Source organism: Arachis stenosperma, chromosome 4 (genome assembly GCF_014773155.1).
Source record: "Arachis stenosperma cultivar V10309 chromosome 4, arast.V10309.gnm1.PFL2, whole genome shotgun sequence".
NCBI classification, from domain to species: Eukaryota; Viridiplantae; Streptophyta; class Magnoliopsida; order Fabales; family Fabaceae; genus Arachis; species Arachis stenosperma.
The window spans coordinates 10540409-10559528 of record NC_080380.1 but is presented as its reverse complement, the minus strand read 5'-3'; the positions used below and the strand labels follow the sequence as shown (position 1 = coordinate 10559528).

At 31.8% G+C, this 19120-nt stretch overlaps 1 protein-coding gene across 5 annotated transcripts; it reads left to right on the top strand.

The window, feature by feature from the left end:
• Positions 1 to 7375: 7375 nt before the first annotated feature.
• Positions 7376 to 18710, top strand: LOC130976707 (uncharacterized). Of its 5 annotated transcripts, none has more exons than XM_057901628.1 (20): positions 7376 to 7565; positions 7652 to 7790; positions 8628 to 8731; positions 9726 to 9812; positions 9900 to 9975; positions 10046 to 10120; positions 11034 to 11087; positions 11737 to 11796; positions 11994 to 12110; positions 12904 to 12998; positions 13121 to 13317; positions 13897 to 13994; positions 14150 to 14253; positions 14328 to 14493; positions 14617 to 14739; positions 14940 to 15022; positions 15473 to 15614; positions 16355 to 16384; positions 17359 to 17432; positions 17557 to 18710. In XM_057901628.1, the coding sequence occupies exons 2-20, from the start codon at positions 7752 to 7754 to the stop codon at positions 18131 to 18133; spliced, it is 2301 nt and encodes a 766-aa protein (XP_057757611.1). In that variant the 5' UTR covers positions 7376 to 7565; positions 7652 to 7751; the 3' UTR covers positions 18134 to 18710. The 5 variants fall into 5 exon arrangements, 3 of the variants coding, with proteins under 3 accessions (XP_057757611.1, XP_057757612.1, XP_057757613.1); XM_057901629.1 differs by having other exon boundaries at positions 7398 to 7536; XR_009084738.1 differs by having other exon boundaries at positions 7456 to 7790; positions 17557 to 18184; positions 18524 to 18710.
• Positions 18711 to 19120: the final 410 nt, after the last annotated feature.

The following is a 19120-nucleotide window of genomic DNA, read 5'->3' as shown; positions in this document are numbered from 1 at the left end:
AATCCAAAAATATATATCCACACATATATGTGTGAGTGGGTTAGGTTTATAATATCATATCCCTTATTATTAGGCATTCTTGTAATTAATACTTAATATTCTCTATTATAATTTAATTTTTATATTTAAGAATAATAATAATAATAATAATAATAATAATAATGGACGTGATAATATACATTAATTGAATTAATTACACTTGATTTTTTATTCCCCTTAAAGCATTTAATATCAATGTGGAGATACAAAAAAATAATTAATTCTTTGTTTTCGTTAAGGCATTTATTTGCACTTGATTCTTTGTAATATATACCTTCCATTAATTTAACTATGATTATTCAAAAATTATGACTCTAATACCATTGCAAGCACAATAGTGCATAATTCAAGAAATTTTACAAGAAGTTGCGTTTATCAATGCAAATAGTATGACATTTGAATTCGACTTTAATACGGTACCTATGGTAGAAGGTGCTAATGAAGAATTTGAACAACAGACGGACTCACCCGACGAAGTTGTTGTTAGTCAACCAATTTTCGAGAATATGAAAAACCACACTAGTTTTGATGAGGTATGGTAATAAACTGATTTATTTTTTTTTTGTGCTTTTATGTGCATTTATAATTATATTGTACTGACTAAGTTCATACACATAACATTCATACGTACATATACATAACATCCATAATTACATACAACTAACATCTAAAAATTAAATTTATATTTATTAGATATTGCATTCATACATATCATTTTTTAGTTATTGCATAAGTAAATATAAAGTTAACACAGATGCTTTTAAATTTTATCATAATTGAATTTAAAAAAATATCAAATTCTTAAATTAATTTATTCAATTGATAAATTTACTCATATCATCTATAAATTCATATTCATATACATAACATCCATAATTTGTATTCATAATATTCATAATTTCATACCTATAATGTTTATAATTAATAAATTTTTATAATTAATATTATCAAATTTTAAACTATACGTCTTATTATATTTTTTAAATTATCTCATATGTGCACTAATAGACCATAATTTTAATTATTTTAATATTTTTATTTAATATTCATATGTATGCTTATTTATAGATTTTAATATGACAAGTTAATAATTATTTTTAAAAATTTATTTTTTAATTTTTGTTTATATTTTATATTTTATTTTTTATTTTTTAATAGTCTATATGTAAAATATAAGTTGTATAGTAGAAGTTGTTAAAACTTTTTAATTTAATTTTTACATTTTTTTGCAGAGAATTATTGCATTTTAATGAATAATAATGTGATTGAGAGATGTTAGGAATTTGATTTGGAAGAAACTGAAATTGATTTTGGAAAGAACATTAATGACTCCAAACATGCAGCAAAATAGTAGGTGATAAGGAGGATAAGTGATAAGAAGATGTATGTCAATTACTTATCAAGAGAATAAGAATTTTTATATGATATTTCTATATTATAATTAATTTTTGGCTACCTAACATCACCTTAAAAAAATAAGAGGGGTTGTACGTGATTTTATTATGCATTAATAAATAAAAAGAGAACTACACACTCAATATATAGTCCCAATAATTTTCATGTCCAACTACTTTAATCTCCATCCGTTAACACTACTAAAAAAATTAATTTTAGTGACAAATTTTTAGTGGCCATAATATAATAGCTACTGTTAATTTTGTTTAAATTATATTTTAGTGGTAATTATATATTTGTCATTATTATTATATTTTGTAATGACAATTATTACTATTATCACTAAATTATTATTGTCTTTCTACTTTTAGTTCTAATTTTCTCCATCAATAACTGTAATTACCATTATTGTTGCTAAATTTTTAACTTATTTTTATTTTTATCATCTTTTTCCATCAAATGCCAAATATAGTAAAAAACTCTCCCACCTAAAATAAAAAACTCAAAACAGCATAACCTCAAGCACTTTCCTCCATCGCCAACAACCGTCCATCATTCAAACTGCATCGTTGTTCCTATTTTCATCCTCCGCCTCAGATCCACGTTACTGTCTTTGTTTCTTCGTTCGTCTCATATCTATGTTGCTACGGCAGACCCAACATCACTTTCATCTTCAAAAGTATCGTCAATGGCGGCAAGGAAGTTCGGCACGGAGGTTGAGGAGGTTATTAACCGGATGCTCGCTCGTTTGGCTTTCTGCGAAAATCTAAGCTTGAGCTCGTGCTCTCCAATTCCGGCACTGTTCGCGAAAAGGTTCGGCAATTCTCCTCTCCAATAGCGGATCTTGAAACAAAATTTTGGAGGGGCAAAAAATTTAACATCAAAATTTAATAATAATATTTATATTAAAATAAAATTTATAAATATAATTATTCTTTAAGTTTCTTACTAATAAGATAATAAATAAATAATTCTACAGATAAAAAATACAAAATAATTTATAATAAAACTCTTCGAGTCTTTAGTGACTTGAAATCTTCAATAATTGAATTAGAACTAAACTTTTTAACGATTTATAATATTTATTGAATTTTTTATTAATTTATACAAATACAATAATATCAATACTTATTAGATATTCTAGTATTTTTTATCATATAAAAAATTAAATTAAATAAATAATAAAATTTAAAATAATATTAAATTAAATAAATAAAAAATATCTAATTTTTTATATTTGAACTCAAAAATAAAAGAAGTGTTACTTGTTGAATAGAGAATTGCAAAATGCGAATAAAGAAGCTCCCTAGCAAAGCAGTGTGTTTTTGTAACAATGATTTTTATTTTTTATTTTATTAGATGATCTTTTTTTATTTTTTTTTTGTTAGATAATTTTTTTTATTTGATTTGATTGTTAGATGATCTTTTTTTTCTTTTTTTTTTGTTAGATACTTTTTTTATTTGATTTTATCTTTTAATTTTGATGTGTTGTAAAAGCCAATAAAAACCCATCTAATTCAGTCCATACAAGAATGGGTCAAAGCATTTAGATTGGATTAAAAAGATCTACAAGTACATGACCCCTTATACGAAGACTGATAATCTAGGCAGGATAGCATATGTGAATTATAGAGATCTGGATTTAGGAATGAATAAGAAAAATGCCGCAAATTTTATAGAAGCAGCTGCATGGGGTATTTCATATTATCAGAAAAATTTCAAAAAGTTAGTGAAAATAAAGAATAAAATGGATCCTGAAAATGTTTTTAGACATGAGCAGAGTATTCCGCCAGATCTATTAATCATGGCTTAAAATCCAAAAATATATATATCCACCCCCACAGATTCAGAAAATTTTGACAGTGGAGTAGAATATATATAATATGATAATAATTTTTATAAAAAATATTATGTATATATAAAAAAATTAGCTATCAAATTATTTATTATATATTTGTGTATAAATACATATATTATTTAATTCATTTTTAATATATATTTTGAATTTGAATATATATTCTTATGAATGGTTATTTTTTATGCACACGTAGCATAATTATTATTATTATTATTATTATTATTATTATTATTATTATTATTTAAAATGTCTAATTATCAAATTAAAATACTAAAATACTAATTCAAATAATAACATATAATTTAAAATTCTATTTTTTTAAGTTTCATATTTTAAAAAGATTGAATAATCTTTTTTTTAACAATACAATTGAAATTTCTTTTTATATTTCTTTTTTTTTACATATATTACTAAATGATCATTTAAAAATTCACATTTTATATAATTAGATCTTGATGATATTCATAGTTTAGAAAGTTTTTTCAATTAATGCAATTATCACACGAAAAACTAAAACTAACTTCAAAAGAAGAAACATCAATGCATAAATAATATTTTTTCAAGTTGATTTTTAAAAAAGAATACTAATTTTATTTAAATTTGAGAATTGATCGTTATAACACATTTAATATAAAATTCTCAAATTAAATATTAAATTTTAAAAGTTAAATAAAATAATATTGTAAGATAAAAATTAATAATTTAATAAAAATAAATAAATATTATTATCATGTACTATTTAAAAAAATTTTAAATTGTAATGGGTGCTTGTCCATACACCTAGAACCGTCACCACTAGGGGTGAGCACGGGTCGGTTTGGTTCGAGTTCAAGAAAAAATTAGAACTGAACCAATTAAAATGTAATTGGTTTGGTTTGGTTTGGATTTGTGTTTTTTTGTGTATGTCAGTACCCGAACCAAACCAAATCGATTAAAAACGGATTGGTTCGGTTTGGATAATTGGGTACCGATGACTTTGAAATTCATAAAAAAATCCAAATTTTTATCTTAAAAATTCAACAAGTACAATAAACATGTAACATCAATAGAAATAATTCAAACATGTTAAATACCAAATACATTAAAAACTAAACACATTAAAATTCAAACATATTAAACACTAAACACATTAAAATCCAAACTTATTAAATACCAAACATATTAGAAGCTAAATACAAAAGTGTAATAGAAATATATATTTTTTATTTAATTAATATATGATCGGGTTCACGGGTTGGTTCGGATTTCGCACTTCCAGAACTGATACTCGAATCAATCACTAGAAATAGCCATCGGTTTGATTCGTGTTGGACCCGATTACCCGTTGGTTCTAAAACCAATTTAATTGGTTTGGTTCGAGTTCGGACGAATAATCGGATACCCGTTACCTGTGCTCAACCCTAGTCACCACACATATATGTGTGTGAGTGATTTAGGTTGATGTACTAATTTAAAAGAATAAGAGGGGTTGTCCATGATTTTATTATGCATTAATAAATAAAAAAGAGAAGTACAAACTCGATATATAGTCCCAATAATTTTCATGTTCGACTACTTTGATCTCTATCTATTAATCATGCATTCTTGAAGAAAATAAAAAATTGTTTCACTTATTGTGCTAAAATGCCACATTAGGGGCCATGAGTGTTTGTATTTTTTAGAGAAAATAAATATCTCATTTTTTTATTATTTATGTTTTGTTCATGTAGATGAATATAACAACATATTTCTAGAAATTATTTTATATATGGAAAAAAGAATGATTTTTTTTTTAAATATTGGTGTTTAGGGTGTTTTATAGAGTTATGAAGATGTCAGAAACGATGGCCAATACGCAGGTTCTGTTTGCTTAACATGTAGCTTCCATATTAACGTGTCGGCCATGCAAAACGCAAGAGGCAAGAGACAACCATAGGTATTGAACAGAGCTTGAATAGAGCATATTGAGAGAATCAAAACTTGAAACAGTGCTTGCACCGATTAACTTCATTACTTGTTCTGTCATTTGCACGTCTAAATAAATATGGCATGCACCAAGCAATGCCCCGAAAACAGTTTCATTCAATTTTATTGGCATTCTCTTTATCAAGTCATAAGCCTTCTTTAATCTCTCTGCTCTTCCTAATAGGTCAACCATGCATTCATAATGTCTTATTCCTATTTCAATTTCATATCTTTCTATTTTAGCTGCTACTTCCAAAGCCTCATTTATCAAATCACCATGAGCACAAGCAGAGAGCACAATGAAACAAGTGATTCAATCAGGCTTTATATTTGATTCCTCCAATCTGCTAAAACCCTTCACCCTTCATTCCCTCAAAAAGTTGCAGTGCTTTTTTTACGAAATTCGTTTTGGACATGCGCAGCATTTATTGAATTCCAAATCTTCACCTTACGTTCACCCCAGCCTCCTCGACACTGTCTTTCTTGCAATAACCACAAATCATAGATGACCACACAAAGCAGTTTTTCATTGGCATCTGTTCAAAGATCTCCCTGACAACTTCCATATCCCTATTCCTAGTATACCCATCAACCATCACAGTCCATGTCACGACGTTCTTTGCCTCGTCCGGAACCTTATTGAACAACCTCCAAGCGAAAAAAAGAAAACGGAAGAGAAGAAAAGAGATGAGGTACTGCAGAGAGTGATTTTTAAATTTGGAAATTAGGATTTTTAATTTTGATTTAAGGACCAAATTGTATTAAAAAAGTTTACTAATCCATATCAGTTAGCAATTATGTATCTAGCGTGTTACAAAGGAGTTCAGATCAACTTTCTGGTGGTACCAAATGAATGAAATGTGCCTAAAGAGATCAACTTTCTGGTGATACCAAATGAATGAAATGTGCCTAAAGGACGACTCTGCGTCTCGGAATGAAATTTCAAAGATAAAAATGAGTAATTATTAATTTTAGGGACTATTTTGAATTTTGAATATAATTTCAGAGATCATTTTAAAGTTTAACGGTTACATATATAATTATCAAAAAAAAAAAAAGAAAGAAAATATGGCATTGTTTTGCTACACAATTATTGTATTTATCGTATTCACTGCAAAATTACGTTACTGATGATGTTGATTGGCGATAAATGCTGCAAGGAGATAGATTAGAGGGTTATCTTCAAAATAGACTTACGAAATATCATGCTTAAATTAACCTGTTTTTTAAAAAATTCAGCAATTCAATTTGATTTTTAAAAAAAGATTAATATTATGTTCATTTTGTCACATACTCATATGTCATTAATAAATATAGACATATAAATTTAATTTATTATATGCCATTTTTCAATTCATTATGTAATATTTAATACTGATACACAAACAAAATTATACAAAATAATATTTTTTTTGAGAGAATAATTTGATAATTTTAACATTAATTATTAATTATTTTATATTAGACCATAGTTTTTTCTTTATTTTTTTTTTGAAAGAAGAGCTCAACACACAAGTGGAGCAAAATAATACTAAGCCAAAACAATAAATACATAACAACTCCTATGTCATCTCCGGCATAGTCATCAACAACATGAGTTATTTACATCACCAATTCCTTATTTATTATTTATTTATTTGTCCCGGTTAGACTTAGACGATAGCTTTTCTTTGACTATCTTATGATTGCCAAAATTTTATATCAACAGAAGAATGAAAATTTATCAGAGAAAAGAAAATGTGATCCAAAAATTTGGAGACACGTTGAGTGCTTCCCGTTAGCGACTTAGCAAGTGGACAACAATAATCCTCCAACTTTGGAGGAGAAGCCATAAACAGTTCATGATATTTTGTATTTCCTTACCCATCATTTTTTCAATTTCATACAAAATCACATCAAATTATTATTTTATCTAAAGTCTTTCATATAAATTGAACTCACTTTTCCTAAGATTACATATATAATATTATATTATATATGACAAAATTATTCTAAAAATAATGGAACCAATACATAAAAAATAGAACATATTTCATAAAATTATATATATTATTTAATTGTGGTTAAATAATTTTATAAATTTGTTGTGTATTTTTTTTTTGAGAAATATTTTTTCCCCTCTTCAAATAAAAAAGAAAGAAAGAAAGAATGTGTGCAAATGAGAGAAAAAGAAAAATCAAAATGAATAAGAGAGTAAGCTAATAAAGCCTATGCAAATTTCAAAATTCACATTCACAGTAAATATATATACGAATGAATGCTTTGATGAAAGGTTGCAGTGCTATGCTATTCATTTGCTTGTAAGCAATCTTTTCTCCCGCGATTTAAGGTGGTTTTTGGTTTTCACTCTCTCTTTCTCTCTGCTTTTCGCTTCCATTTCGATCTATCCAACCTCCTCGCTGTTCCCGATTCTAGGGTTTCCCCCGTTCCTGATTCGATTTGGGAACCCGAGCCGCTAGGGTTTCTGCGCCCTGCCAGATCCGATTCTTTCTTCTTCCTCCTCTGAGAATTCAAGATGTTTTGGCGCATGGCTGGCTTGTCTACTGCGTCTCCTGTGAGTTCCGTACTCTCTCATTTCATATACTTCTTCGATATTTGTGCGTTGTTCTGCAAGCTGCTTTAGTGCACTGATTTGTTGGTTGTTTTAATTTATGTGGTGTTTGCTCTGATTTGATTTTCCGTTTGGTTCTATTGAAAATGTGGCCGTACGGAGGGTTCTTGCAATTAATTTACTATGCGATTGATTTGATTTAGTTTTTGGATGATTGATTGTGGAATCTGATGCTGTTGCTATTGTGAGAATTAGAGTGATCGGAGCTTTGCCATGATTGGTCGATGTGAATTTTTCTTTCTGGTGGTGAAATTTGCGCAGTGTTACGTGAAATGATGTTTTTGAAATTTGTTATACTATTCCATAATCTTGGATGTTTTGTTTGGTGCATGAAGATCCCTGCCTGAATAGTACGGCGATGGATTTCTTGTACGTCTTACTGTTTGTTGTTACTGTCACATGAATTTTAGGTTCTCTTGGGGGAATTCTTTGTAGATATTATACTAAACCAACGATACTGAGAGGTGGTTGTTGGCTTAAATTTGCTTTGAATGAATTCAGAAATGTTTTGAGTTCGTAAGATCAGTGTAACAGTAGTAGTATGTACAAAATCTGCTGCATTGTAATTTATGAAAAGGTTTATTTTCACAACTAACAACGACGCAATTCATCCCAAATAACATCTTTTTTCTCAAAGGTGTAGGAAAGCTTGCAACCTTACAGTCTAGAGTTAAAATTTGGATTGCATTTATTCCTTATTTCTTTGGGAGTCTGAAATCGATTTAACTTCAATTTGTTAGTGATTTTATTATTTGTTATGTGTATTGTATTATATTGCAGGTGGAGACCATTTTGGATAGGGACAATTTCACTTTGGAAGAACTACTTGATGAAGATGAAATTATACAAGAATGCAAAGCTCTTAATAGTCGCCTTATAAATTTGTAATACTCTTATTTCTGTTAGGATGAATTTCTTATTAGAATTTTTTTGGCTTTGTTTTAGTCGTTTTATCTGCTTTTCTTTTGACGAAACTGGTCTCTATGTAGTGAACTATAATATTATTCATTAGACAGCTTAAGATCTCAGCTTATGAATAATTACTTTTGTCTTGTGAATACTGCTTATGGGTGGGAATGGTATGACAAGAGACTTGCTTGAAATAATTAAAGCCGTTCATATTAACATGATTATTTATTAACATATTTTCATTGTGATCTGTCGCTTGGTGACATAATTTAGATGAAAGGTTGCCATGGTGACAATAGTAAAACACCATAGATTATTGGTAATTATGGGTCTACAATGAAATAATTGAAAACCAAAGACTAAAATATACACAGTGAAAAGATAAATTGAATAACTCCATTAACCCTGTTATTAGTTGACTTTCTTAATTCATACTGCAGTTTCAGTTATTTATTGTTCCTGCTTTGATTAATTTTCGTAGGATGATGTTAATGAAGTATCTTAGTGTAATTTTTTTGGTAAAAATATTTTATGGATGCTTAGGTGGATTCTTCATCCCCCCTTCCCCAATCCACAACACCACATTTTGAAACAGCCACTTAGGAAAAGACACAGATTTTGTCTAGTAAACTCCTTAATGTCGTCTCTTGCTGCCTATGATTTTAACTCCGTATACTTAAACTTTTGATATTGGTTGTGTAATTGTGTTCTAGATAAATTAGTCCCTTATTGATACTATATTATGTGATTGGCCAATTGTTACAGTGAAACAACAAAGTCCCATTTCAAATTATGTCCTATTTCAAATTATTTTTATTGAAAACACTTTTAAACTTGGTCATTCTTGATGGTTTTGGCTATCCCACCCCCACCCCAAGACAGTTAGGTTACCCTCTATCTGATTGGTGCAGTACTGTTGTTTTTCTTTTTTCATTTAATGGTTTTATGTTGTCTACTGCTGTACTGCAGTTTGTCTGGAAAAGCACAGGTTGAACAATTGATACGTTACATTGTTGAAGAAGCTGCTGAGGATGCTGAAAAGAAGCGAACTTTCAAGTAGGTTGCTTGGATTGGATATTGCTTTAAGTTCCTGTTTGGTAGATTTTTGTAATGATACATGTTTTTCCTATTATTCTGTAACAGGTTCCCTTTTATTGCTTGTGAGGTATTCACCTGCGAAGTTGATGCTATACTCACAACTCTTGTAGAGGATGAGGAAGTAAGACATTATATCTAAATGATTTTTTCTCACTATTTTTGAGAAGATCTGATTCATTTTTTTTGGGCAGTTGATGAGTAAGTTGTTCTCCTTTTTGGAGCCAGATCACTCTCATGGCAATTTACTTGCTGGATATTTTTGCAAGGTACTGATTTAGTGAGATTTGAATTTTACTGCATGCTTGGTCACTGTAAAAATTACTTTTGGTGTGGGAAGAGTTGAGCTTGACTAGAAGTAAAATTTCGCACAAAGGGTTATTCTGCTTTGTAACCTCAAACTTATTTGTGATTTCAAAACTAATTCATGGTTGAGTTGGTCTAAACTTGCTCTACAAAATTAGAAATTAGCAGTATGTTTCATAGTTGTAGAAATCTTGTGGTTTGTGATTTGTGTTGACTGGTGTGATACGATTTGCGACACAGACAATCCCAATTGGAGAGTGAATTGCTGCATGAATCATGTTCTAGGATTCAGGGTCCTCTTGAGTTTTTCTGGGTTGCATTAGAAAATCTGAGTTGGTGATGAAGACCTGACATGATCCAAAGCCGAATAGACCCTGAAATTTTCACATTTTACCTTAAATAAACTAAGGACAGATGGGCAAAATTCCTATCATGACTTAGTATGTCCCTTGTGTGATGGTGCGGTGTGAGAAGAATAGAGCAAAGGATGAAGTTCTATAAAGGGGAAAAAAATGCTAGAGCGAAGGAGGAGGATGGGATATAACATAATCTTATAATTCTTTGATATCCTGCCTGTGGTATATGGATTAAAATTAGTACATTTAGTATTTTGCCGTGATATAACACAGAATTCTGGTATATTCCGCATATACATTATGTATATGATCTATGATATATATGCAGGTTTACTTTTCACTCCTTATTCTTTAATTTCTTCTAATTTTTTTTGATTCAATGTCATTCTTGATTTACAATTTGAATAATTATTTGATAACTATGTTCTGTTTATTTTCCTTGTCGCTCATTTTAATTTATTATAATATCTTCTAAACAAATAATCTTGGGTGCATATTTATCAAGTTCTTATGTTGTTAGGTAGTTGTATGCCTGTTGTTACGGAAGACAGTTCCTTTTGTGCAATATGTTCAAGTAAGTCCACCCCATCTTTTATTTATTTATTTATTCCACATAGAAACATCTCTGTATCACATTGAATCGTATAGTGGACGTGATTATTGCAGAACTAGACATTTTCTTTTCAATATTGCTAATTAATTGTTATGATAATTACAAGTTTTGCCTCTTTGTCCTCTCTTGAGGATTTATTATATGTACGTCTAAATCTATACATCTATATCTATACAATATTTGAAGGAGCCTGACCAATTTTTGTGCCAAATTTCATCTATCTATTTCCTATGAAAAAACCACCATCACCCACTTCTTAGAAGCAACCAACGGTAACTACTCATTCTATTTTCTTCTTCCTACTTCACATCCCTTCCATGCTTGGAAGTAATAGTCGTTAAACTCTTAATCACTTCCTCAAAATGCAGCTTTTTTCCTCTATGCAAATTATTTATCTTCCTCCTTTTCATTGTACAGATACCTAAAAAAAAAAAATCTAACAGTGTCCTTTTTAAGCCGCTAGTGTTGCATAATGAATTAATTGTAACTATTTGTCATTGTTTTGAAAGTTCAAAATGTTGAGGTCTGAACTTTTCTGCATTTTGTGGTATATATTGCTGTGCTTCTGTGTAGTTGTAATTGCTAATATGTTGTCCTTATGGCTATCCAGGCTCACCAGGAAATTGTGAATAAACTAGTCGATTTGATTGGAATTACATCTGTTATGGAGGTTGGTTTATGGCACAAAATATATTTGAATTTTTTTAATGATATTACTTTTGCTAGTCACATGCATTATATTATTTTAGTCTTAAAAAGATATTTACTTCCATGGGTAACTAAGATTTCTATTCCCTTGTATTGTAGTGTGCAAGTAAATTGTTATGTTGGTAATAATTTTTCTTTTTTCTGTCCCTTAAAACCCAGGTTTTGATACGCTTGATTGGTGCTGATGAGCACATGTATGTAAATCATGTGGATGCAATGAAGTGGATTGAAGACACCGATGTGCTTGATATGATTGTTGACAAGTTCAGTTCTTCAGTAAGTAGTGTTGGTTTTCAAAATATCTATAAATATGGAAAACCCAGTTGTGGATATGCTACTATGTGGGAGTAGGATATTTTTTTAATTAAAAATGTATATTGTTTGCAAGAAGATAATATACACCAAGATAAATGAAGAAAAACCATAAATGAATCAAGCACACTATTCTCAAGAATCTGATAAGAACTGGTAGAACCGCTCCACAAAAGCTAGCTATTGTGGTTAGAGAGCACAAGGCTATATAAATCCCTACTTCTGAAATGGGACTCAAGTCGCATATCTTGCATATGAATCCTAACATAATTTCACAGCCCTAGTGCCCCTACAGGATGGTTGTGCACTAAGCCAGGGGAGCTGTCCTAGTGGAAGACTATGATGTTGTTAGACACCACTCACATTGCCTGATTTCAGTTTAGAGTCAAGGTGGAAGGCTTTGATATCAATTGATAAGAACCTTGGGAAGAATCACACAACAAAAACCTAGCATAGTGGGTTGTAGAGATCAAGGGCTTGTAAACCAGCAATTAACCTCCTATATTTTAAATGTGGGACTCAAGTCCCCATGCCTTGCAATTGGATCTTAACAATATCCAAGAAAGAAATAACCATATTTTACCTTCTGAGCAAACATCCTAGTAATCAAAAGGTCCCTGCAACATTTGACCTATTGCTGAGAAGCTTGAGTGAATGGTGTAATGATAATGCACGTAACCGTATTCTCTATTTCTCTTTATGAAATGAGGTTAGGGAATGATGTTAACAGTACATTCCTCTACTGTGGTTTTTACAGGATTCTCCTGAGGTGCATGCTAATGCAGCAGAAACCCTGTGTGCTATTACACGATGTGCTCCAGCAGGGCTTTGTTCCAAAATAAAAAGCCCGAGGTAGACTCCCAAGACAGCTTTTATAAACGAATGCTACCATATATTGATTTTTTTAGGGACTTGAGGTTGGTACATTAAGTGTTCTTTGTTTATTAATATCTTATATTATCTTCTATCTGCAGTTTCATAGGAAGATTATTCCGGCATGCTCTGGAGGACTCTCGGCCAAAATCTGTTCTTGTTAACTCTCTGTCCATATGTATATCTTTGCTAGATCCTAAGAAACTTACTATTGGAGGATTTAATGCATATAAAATGAATAATGGCTCTACGGTAACTGCAAATCCTGAAACCGTAGATGGCATGCTTGAGAACCTAGGTAAAATTTCTTCCCAGAAAGAACCTATTACTTCCATGTTTGATTGTAGAAAACTTTATTCTTTTTAGGATCATAAGAACAGATGAGGTCTAAAATAATGTTCTTTAATAGCTACCCCAGTGCCATTATTGCAGATGGTGTTGACAGATGTCAGCCAACCTGCCTTCACCACTATGATGCTTGTTAGGGAGTTTTCGATAGGTCTAGTTTAGGATTGAAAACAGACCTGAACCATGGCTGCAATAAGGCTTTTGAAATGAGAGGAACTGAATGGCTGTGGTTTGAGTTCAGTCCTCTTTCCAGGGAACTCACCATGTTCTTATATTCCTGTTAACTGCCTAGATTAGACCCATCCAAATGAAGACTTTGTGTGTTGTTTATCTCTGACTTGGGCGGTATGGAATGCCATCTAAGCTCATTTGCTTTTGGCGCTATGGCTAATATTTGACAAGTGTTTTGTACTAAGTGGGTTCATTTCAATTAGTTAAGTTAGTTTCGGCATGTGTACTTGTCTTGTTTTCATGATTTATTTTGAAAGCTGCTGGAGAAAATAAATGCTCATCAGTCTCTTTTCTGTAGGTGATCTACTCAAGCTTTTGGATATTTCTTCTGCCGAAAGTCAGTTGCTAACCACCTTTGGCAAGTTACAACCACCTCTCGGAAAACATCGTTTGAAGGTATGTGGACAAAATGCATTGCTTTTTGAGATTTAGTCATTGGTGGTTGACCTTTGCTACTGCTATTTTAAACCCTGAACCATGGTTTTGAAGATGTTGAATGGTAATTTAGCTTTGCTTTGATTTTAAATTATTAATAGAACACATCCTTTCAGATTGTAGAATTTCTATCGGTCTTGGTAACTGTTGGTAGTGAAGCTGCTGAAAAGAAATTGATTGATCTTGGAGCAGTACAAAGAATTATAGACTTGTTCTTTGAGTAAGTTTTAGTAATTCTGTTATTTGTGGGGGTAGAGTTATCCAATTTTATTGCTAATACACTGAATATTGTAGGTACCCATACAATAACTTTTTGCATCACCATGTTGAAAATATCATAATTTCATGCTTGGAGAGTAAGAATTCTTTTCTCGTGGAACATCTTCTCCGTGATTGTGATTTTGTTGGGCGAATTATTCAAGCAGAAAAACATAACACGTTGGAATCTGGTGCAAACAAGGTGCATCAGCATTTTTTCTATAGTTCATGTCTCCCTGAACAAATTTTTTGTTTAAATATGTTCATCTGTATATAGATGAATAACATTTTAATGATCCGATTTTTATTTGCAAATACCTTGCAGCCAACAACACATGCTGAAAACAAAGCACCACCTAGGATAGGAAGCATAGGACACTTAACTCGCATATCTAACAAACTTGTCCAGTTTGGCAATAACAACAGTGTGATTCAGGAACATTTGCAGGTCTGTTACTATGTCTGCAGCAATTATTGTGGTAGGATTTTATAGTGCTTAAACTTGTATGGCTATACTGTTTGATGTCTATTGTTCAACCAGCTTTTTTCAGTAAGTGAATGTCTGTTGTTTTAGCTTTTAATTGCATAGAATGAATGTTGACACTGTCTATCCTGAGCTCCCTTTCTCAAACTTTTCTGTATTCGCAGAGATACAGTGAATGGACAGATTGGTACATGAACATTCTATCAAAGCGGAATGCTGTGGAAAATGTCTATCAGTGGGCATGTGGGTATGTTCTATTTGTCTTAGCTCCATATTCTTTCTGACAAATGGTTGATCAGCATGTGCACTCTAAATGAGCTTTAAATTAAAATTTGCCCCCTCCTGGATGACTGCATGCTACTTACGATGGCAAAGATCCTATTGAGTGTTTTAGCTCCGTTGTGAATATTACTCTACCATCTGTTTGAAGTTTGTGGGATTGTAGTCATTCACTCATTTTTTATCCTGCTACAAAAAAGAATTACAGTCAGTGTGCGCGTTGAAACCAAAAGAGCTTGACTGTGACTTTTTTTGTCGTTGAAAATAAATTCTTATAATTGTTGGGGTTATGACCTGTGGCGGCTTTTGTGTGGGTTCTCTTCTAACTCTTCAGTCTCCATCTTAGTGTGGGTCACAAAGTGCAGTTTTATGTATGTCTGTTGTCTTCTAACAACTATAAACAAATTGGTTGTTACAGGAGACCGACAGCGTTGCATGACAGGAATAGGGATAGTGATGAGGATGATTACCAGGATCGGGACTATGATGTTGCAGCCTTGGCAAATAACCTAAGTCAGGCCTTCCGTTATGGTATTTACAATAATGAAGACATTGAAGAGGTAAAGTCGCTTACATTAGTCCAAAGCTGAATGTGCTTTTCTTAGTGTCATTATTTATAGGCCTGAATTTTGAAACTAAACATGTATAATTTTTCATAAGAGCATTTCAAGGTTTATTTTATCAACTTAATAGTATTGGTTCTTGATCTGTTATTATTGTTGCCAGTTAAACAGTCTTATTAAAAATGGCTGGAAGTAAACTGAATACCTAAAATGATAAGTTGTGTGGAGTGTCAAAATATCAGGTGATTTAACTCAAATGCAACAGCTTTTTTCTGGGTCCAAGAAGGCCTAAAAGAGTAATTTATGAAATTGTCTGGTAGGTACAAGTGTACGAGAAAGTGAGTTGCAACAGTTTTTCCATTGTTATAATCAATTCCAAGCAGGGTGAAAAGCACATAGTTTTTCAGCTTTTTTGGAATTTGCATGTTATTCAGGTTCTTTAATTTAATTGAAATTGTGGTTCTTACTGAAAACTGCTAATAAACTCTTCTTAATTTCACCAGCTGCTACTTATTTTGTGAAATTGCTGATGAAAGTTTTCCAACAAATAGTCAGTTTGTGCTTTTTGCATGTTTTCCTCATGGACCGCTTACTGCTTTTTTAGTGGTTGATAGTTAATTTCTTCCAAAAGTTCAATGGCAATTATTATCCTGCTTTGTTTACTATTGTTTTGGTACCATTACTTATCAACATAATGTCTTCTATAGTTTTTAATTCTTGACCTAAATGTGTTTCAGGTTCATGGCTCACTTGAACGAGATGATGAGGTATGCTTTTTATTTTCCTCAGTACTAGGACTTGTGGTGAACTGAATTTATAATTACCTTTTTGGAGGTTAATTACTTGGATGTTCTCACATGAACAATTTAAACCTAGATGGAAAAGGTAATGTCTTGTGCAAGATTTGTGCTACATTAGGGCATTAGTTAGGTTCACCATTCACCTCTCAAGTATGTTGTGCATACAATACAGGCATAGATGTTTGATCTTCCAGTCTCCATATATTGTTATATGAGCTTTAGACTGCTTGTTTAATGCACCTAACCTTGGGAAACTTTTGATCTTATAGTGAGTGGGTTATTGGAATTTAAGCTTTGTTGTTTTTCTTGTGAATTTTTTGACTGAGTGCATTTTCTAGGTGTTATTTTATAATTTACTGTTTGCAGTCTTTGCTTGAATTGGCTATTTTGATATTAATAATTATAGATCAACCTAAGAAAGAAGGGAATATGAAGAAGTTGAAATCCAATTTGAGCTATTTTTGTTCGTTGATAGAGAATATATATGAACTGTATGACAATACAAAGAGACTATCTATACCAACTTGGTGTGAGTTTTCATCAATAATAGTGCCTCAATATCGAGAATACTTAATGTTTCTACATTTCTTTTGAATATCCATAGTTTATGCCTTTTCTACAAGCCTTTTATATATTTTGTATTTTTTTTGTTGTGGCCTATGATAATGTCTCCAACCATTTGGGTTGGTAGAAGTAGTAGTAATTCGTGGATGTCTGTTTCCATGATCTTAGCTACAAGGTGTGTATTCTGGAATTCAATCCCAGCTCTGTGTATCTTAAGTTTTCACCTGCACAAATCTCTGCAGTCACTGCACAATTTATTTTATCCTTTTCTTTTTTTAAATTGTGATTATCATGATTGTCTTTTTCACTTCTTATGTTTCTTCTTAGATTTGTTTCATGACCATAATGAAGCTTCTGAAATTAATGATTATGTATAGCAGGATGTCTATTTTGATGATGAATCTGCAGAGGTGGTTATTTCTTCTTTACGGTTGGGAGAGGACCATGAAAGGTGAATGGCGTGCCTTTTTTTTTGTCATTATTATTTCAGTTTTCTAAGTAGAATGAACTATCATTTCTGTTATGTTAATTTTGCTTTCGTTTGTTTTTCTCAACATTTACCTTGGCACTTGCAGTGGGTCTCTCTTTACGAATTCCAACTGGTTTGCTTTCGAGGAGGATAGAGATCGGGCAGTCAATGAGCGCTCAACTGCCTCTCTTGCTTCTTCATCACCTAATGCTGAGGAGAGTGCCATCAATACCAGTAGAGATGATAATGTAACTGGGGGTGAAGATGAGGAGTTAGCAGACACTGCAACATCATCACCTGAAGCAATACAAAAATTAGAAAATGACGGAACTGAAAAACCAGTTGAGTGGGTTGAATGGAGGGAGTCTTCTGATGTTGGTGACCCTTCTGGTCTTCCCAATGGAGAACCTGAGATCAAATCAGGGACCATAGATCCTGACACAACTAAGCCATCATCTGACTCATCTGGTGATCCGCCTACAAAGGATGAACCAGTGGATACTAAACCATCAGAATCTCTTGATGAGAGACCAAGCACTGAAACCTGTGAACCAGTTCAAACACAAAGTGAAAATCTGGATTTACATGCTGCTACTTCTCTGGATCAGGAATTGGTTGATGGTCAGGACAAGAAGCAGGATACAGCAGATGACAAAAAAGTGACTGAAAGTACAAGTAGCTAATGTAAATTCCTGTGAATTGCTAGGGTGGCTAACTATGCAACATTTAACCAGGTGGGAAGATAAATTCTGGAGTTTGGCTGGCAAATAGGACACCGATGTGTGCTCTTTCAATTTTTAATAGGAAATATTGATTTGTTATCCCCACCTAGTTCTGAAGCTAGAGATTCACTGTGTAATGAGCTTTAGCTCATGCTGTTAGGTGCAACTGAATTCTTCACCTGTTCATATCAATTTTTAGCTCGTCCAGTTAGGGTGCTACTGAATTTTCACCTCTTTCATGAACTGTTCATATAAAGTACGTCTCGTCATTCCCAGTGTTTAGGTCTGGAAATGAGTTCCTTGCCTTGTCTTGTTCTTTCTCTTAATGTAACCTTATATGATTTTTTATAGGAAGGGAAGTCCCTTACTCAACTGGTTAACTCAAAGATCAGGTCGCGCGGATTGTTACTACCAGATAGCTTGATGAGTGCGAGTTGCACTTGTGCTCCAAGGGAACAAATGAAGAGATAGGGTATGTGTAGTTGAGCTCTCAATAAAGTTGTTAAAATTATACATTTATACTCTGGATTCTGAAACCTGTACTGGTTGGTTTCTTAAGCATATTGTATAAATTCCTTCCAAAACCTACTTGAATAGGCTGTTTAGTTGATGTGACGAGTTACACATAACTGCGATGCAAATGTGTGTAAGAGATGATAAAAATCAGGTATTATACATGATTTAGGTTCTAATCATTAACTTCGATCTCGTCACTCCGCTGGCATCATTAAACAACACGGAAGATCGGAAGACGTCACTCCTATGGTTTTTCAACTCTTACTCCTCAGTAGGGTTGAAAAAGTGGAGCCGTTGTAAAACCTTGATTCTTACATGTTTATAGTGAAAATTGTTATTGTACATTCCACGTAATGCTGAAAGTAGTTTTAATTTTTGATGCATGATTAATGTAAAATTTTATTCGGTCATCCAAATAATTTTTTTAAGTAG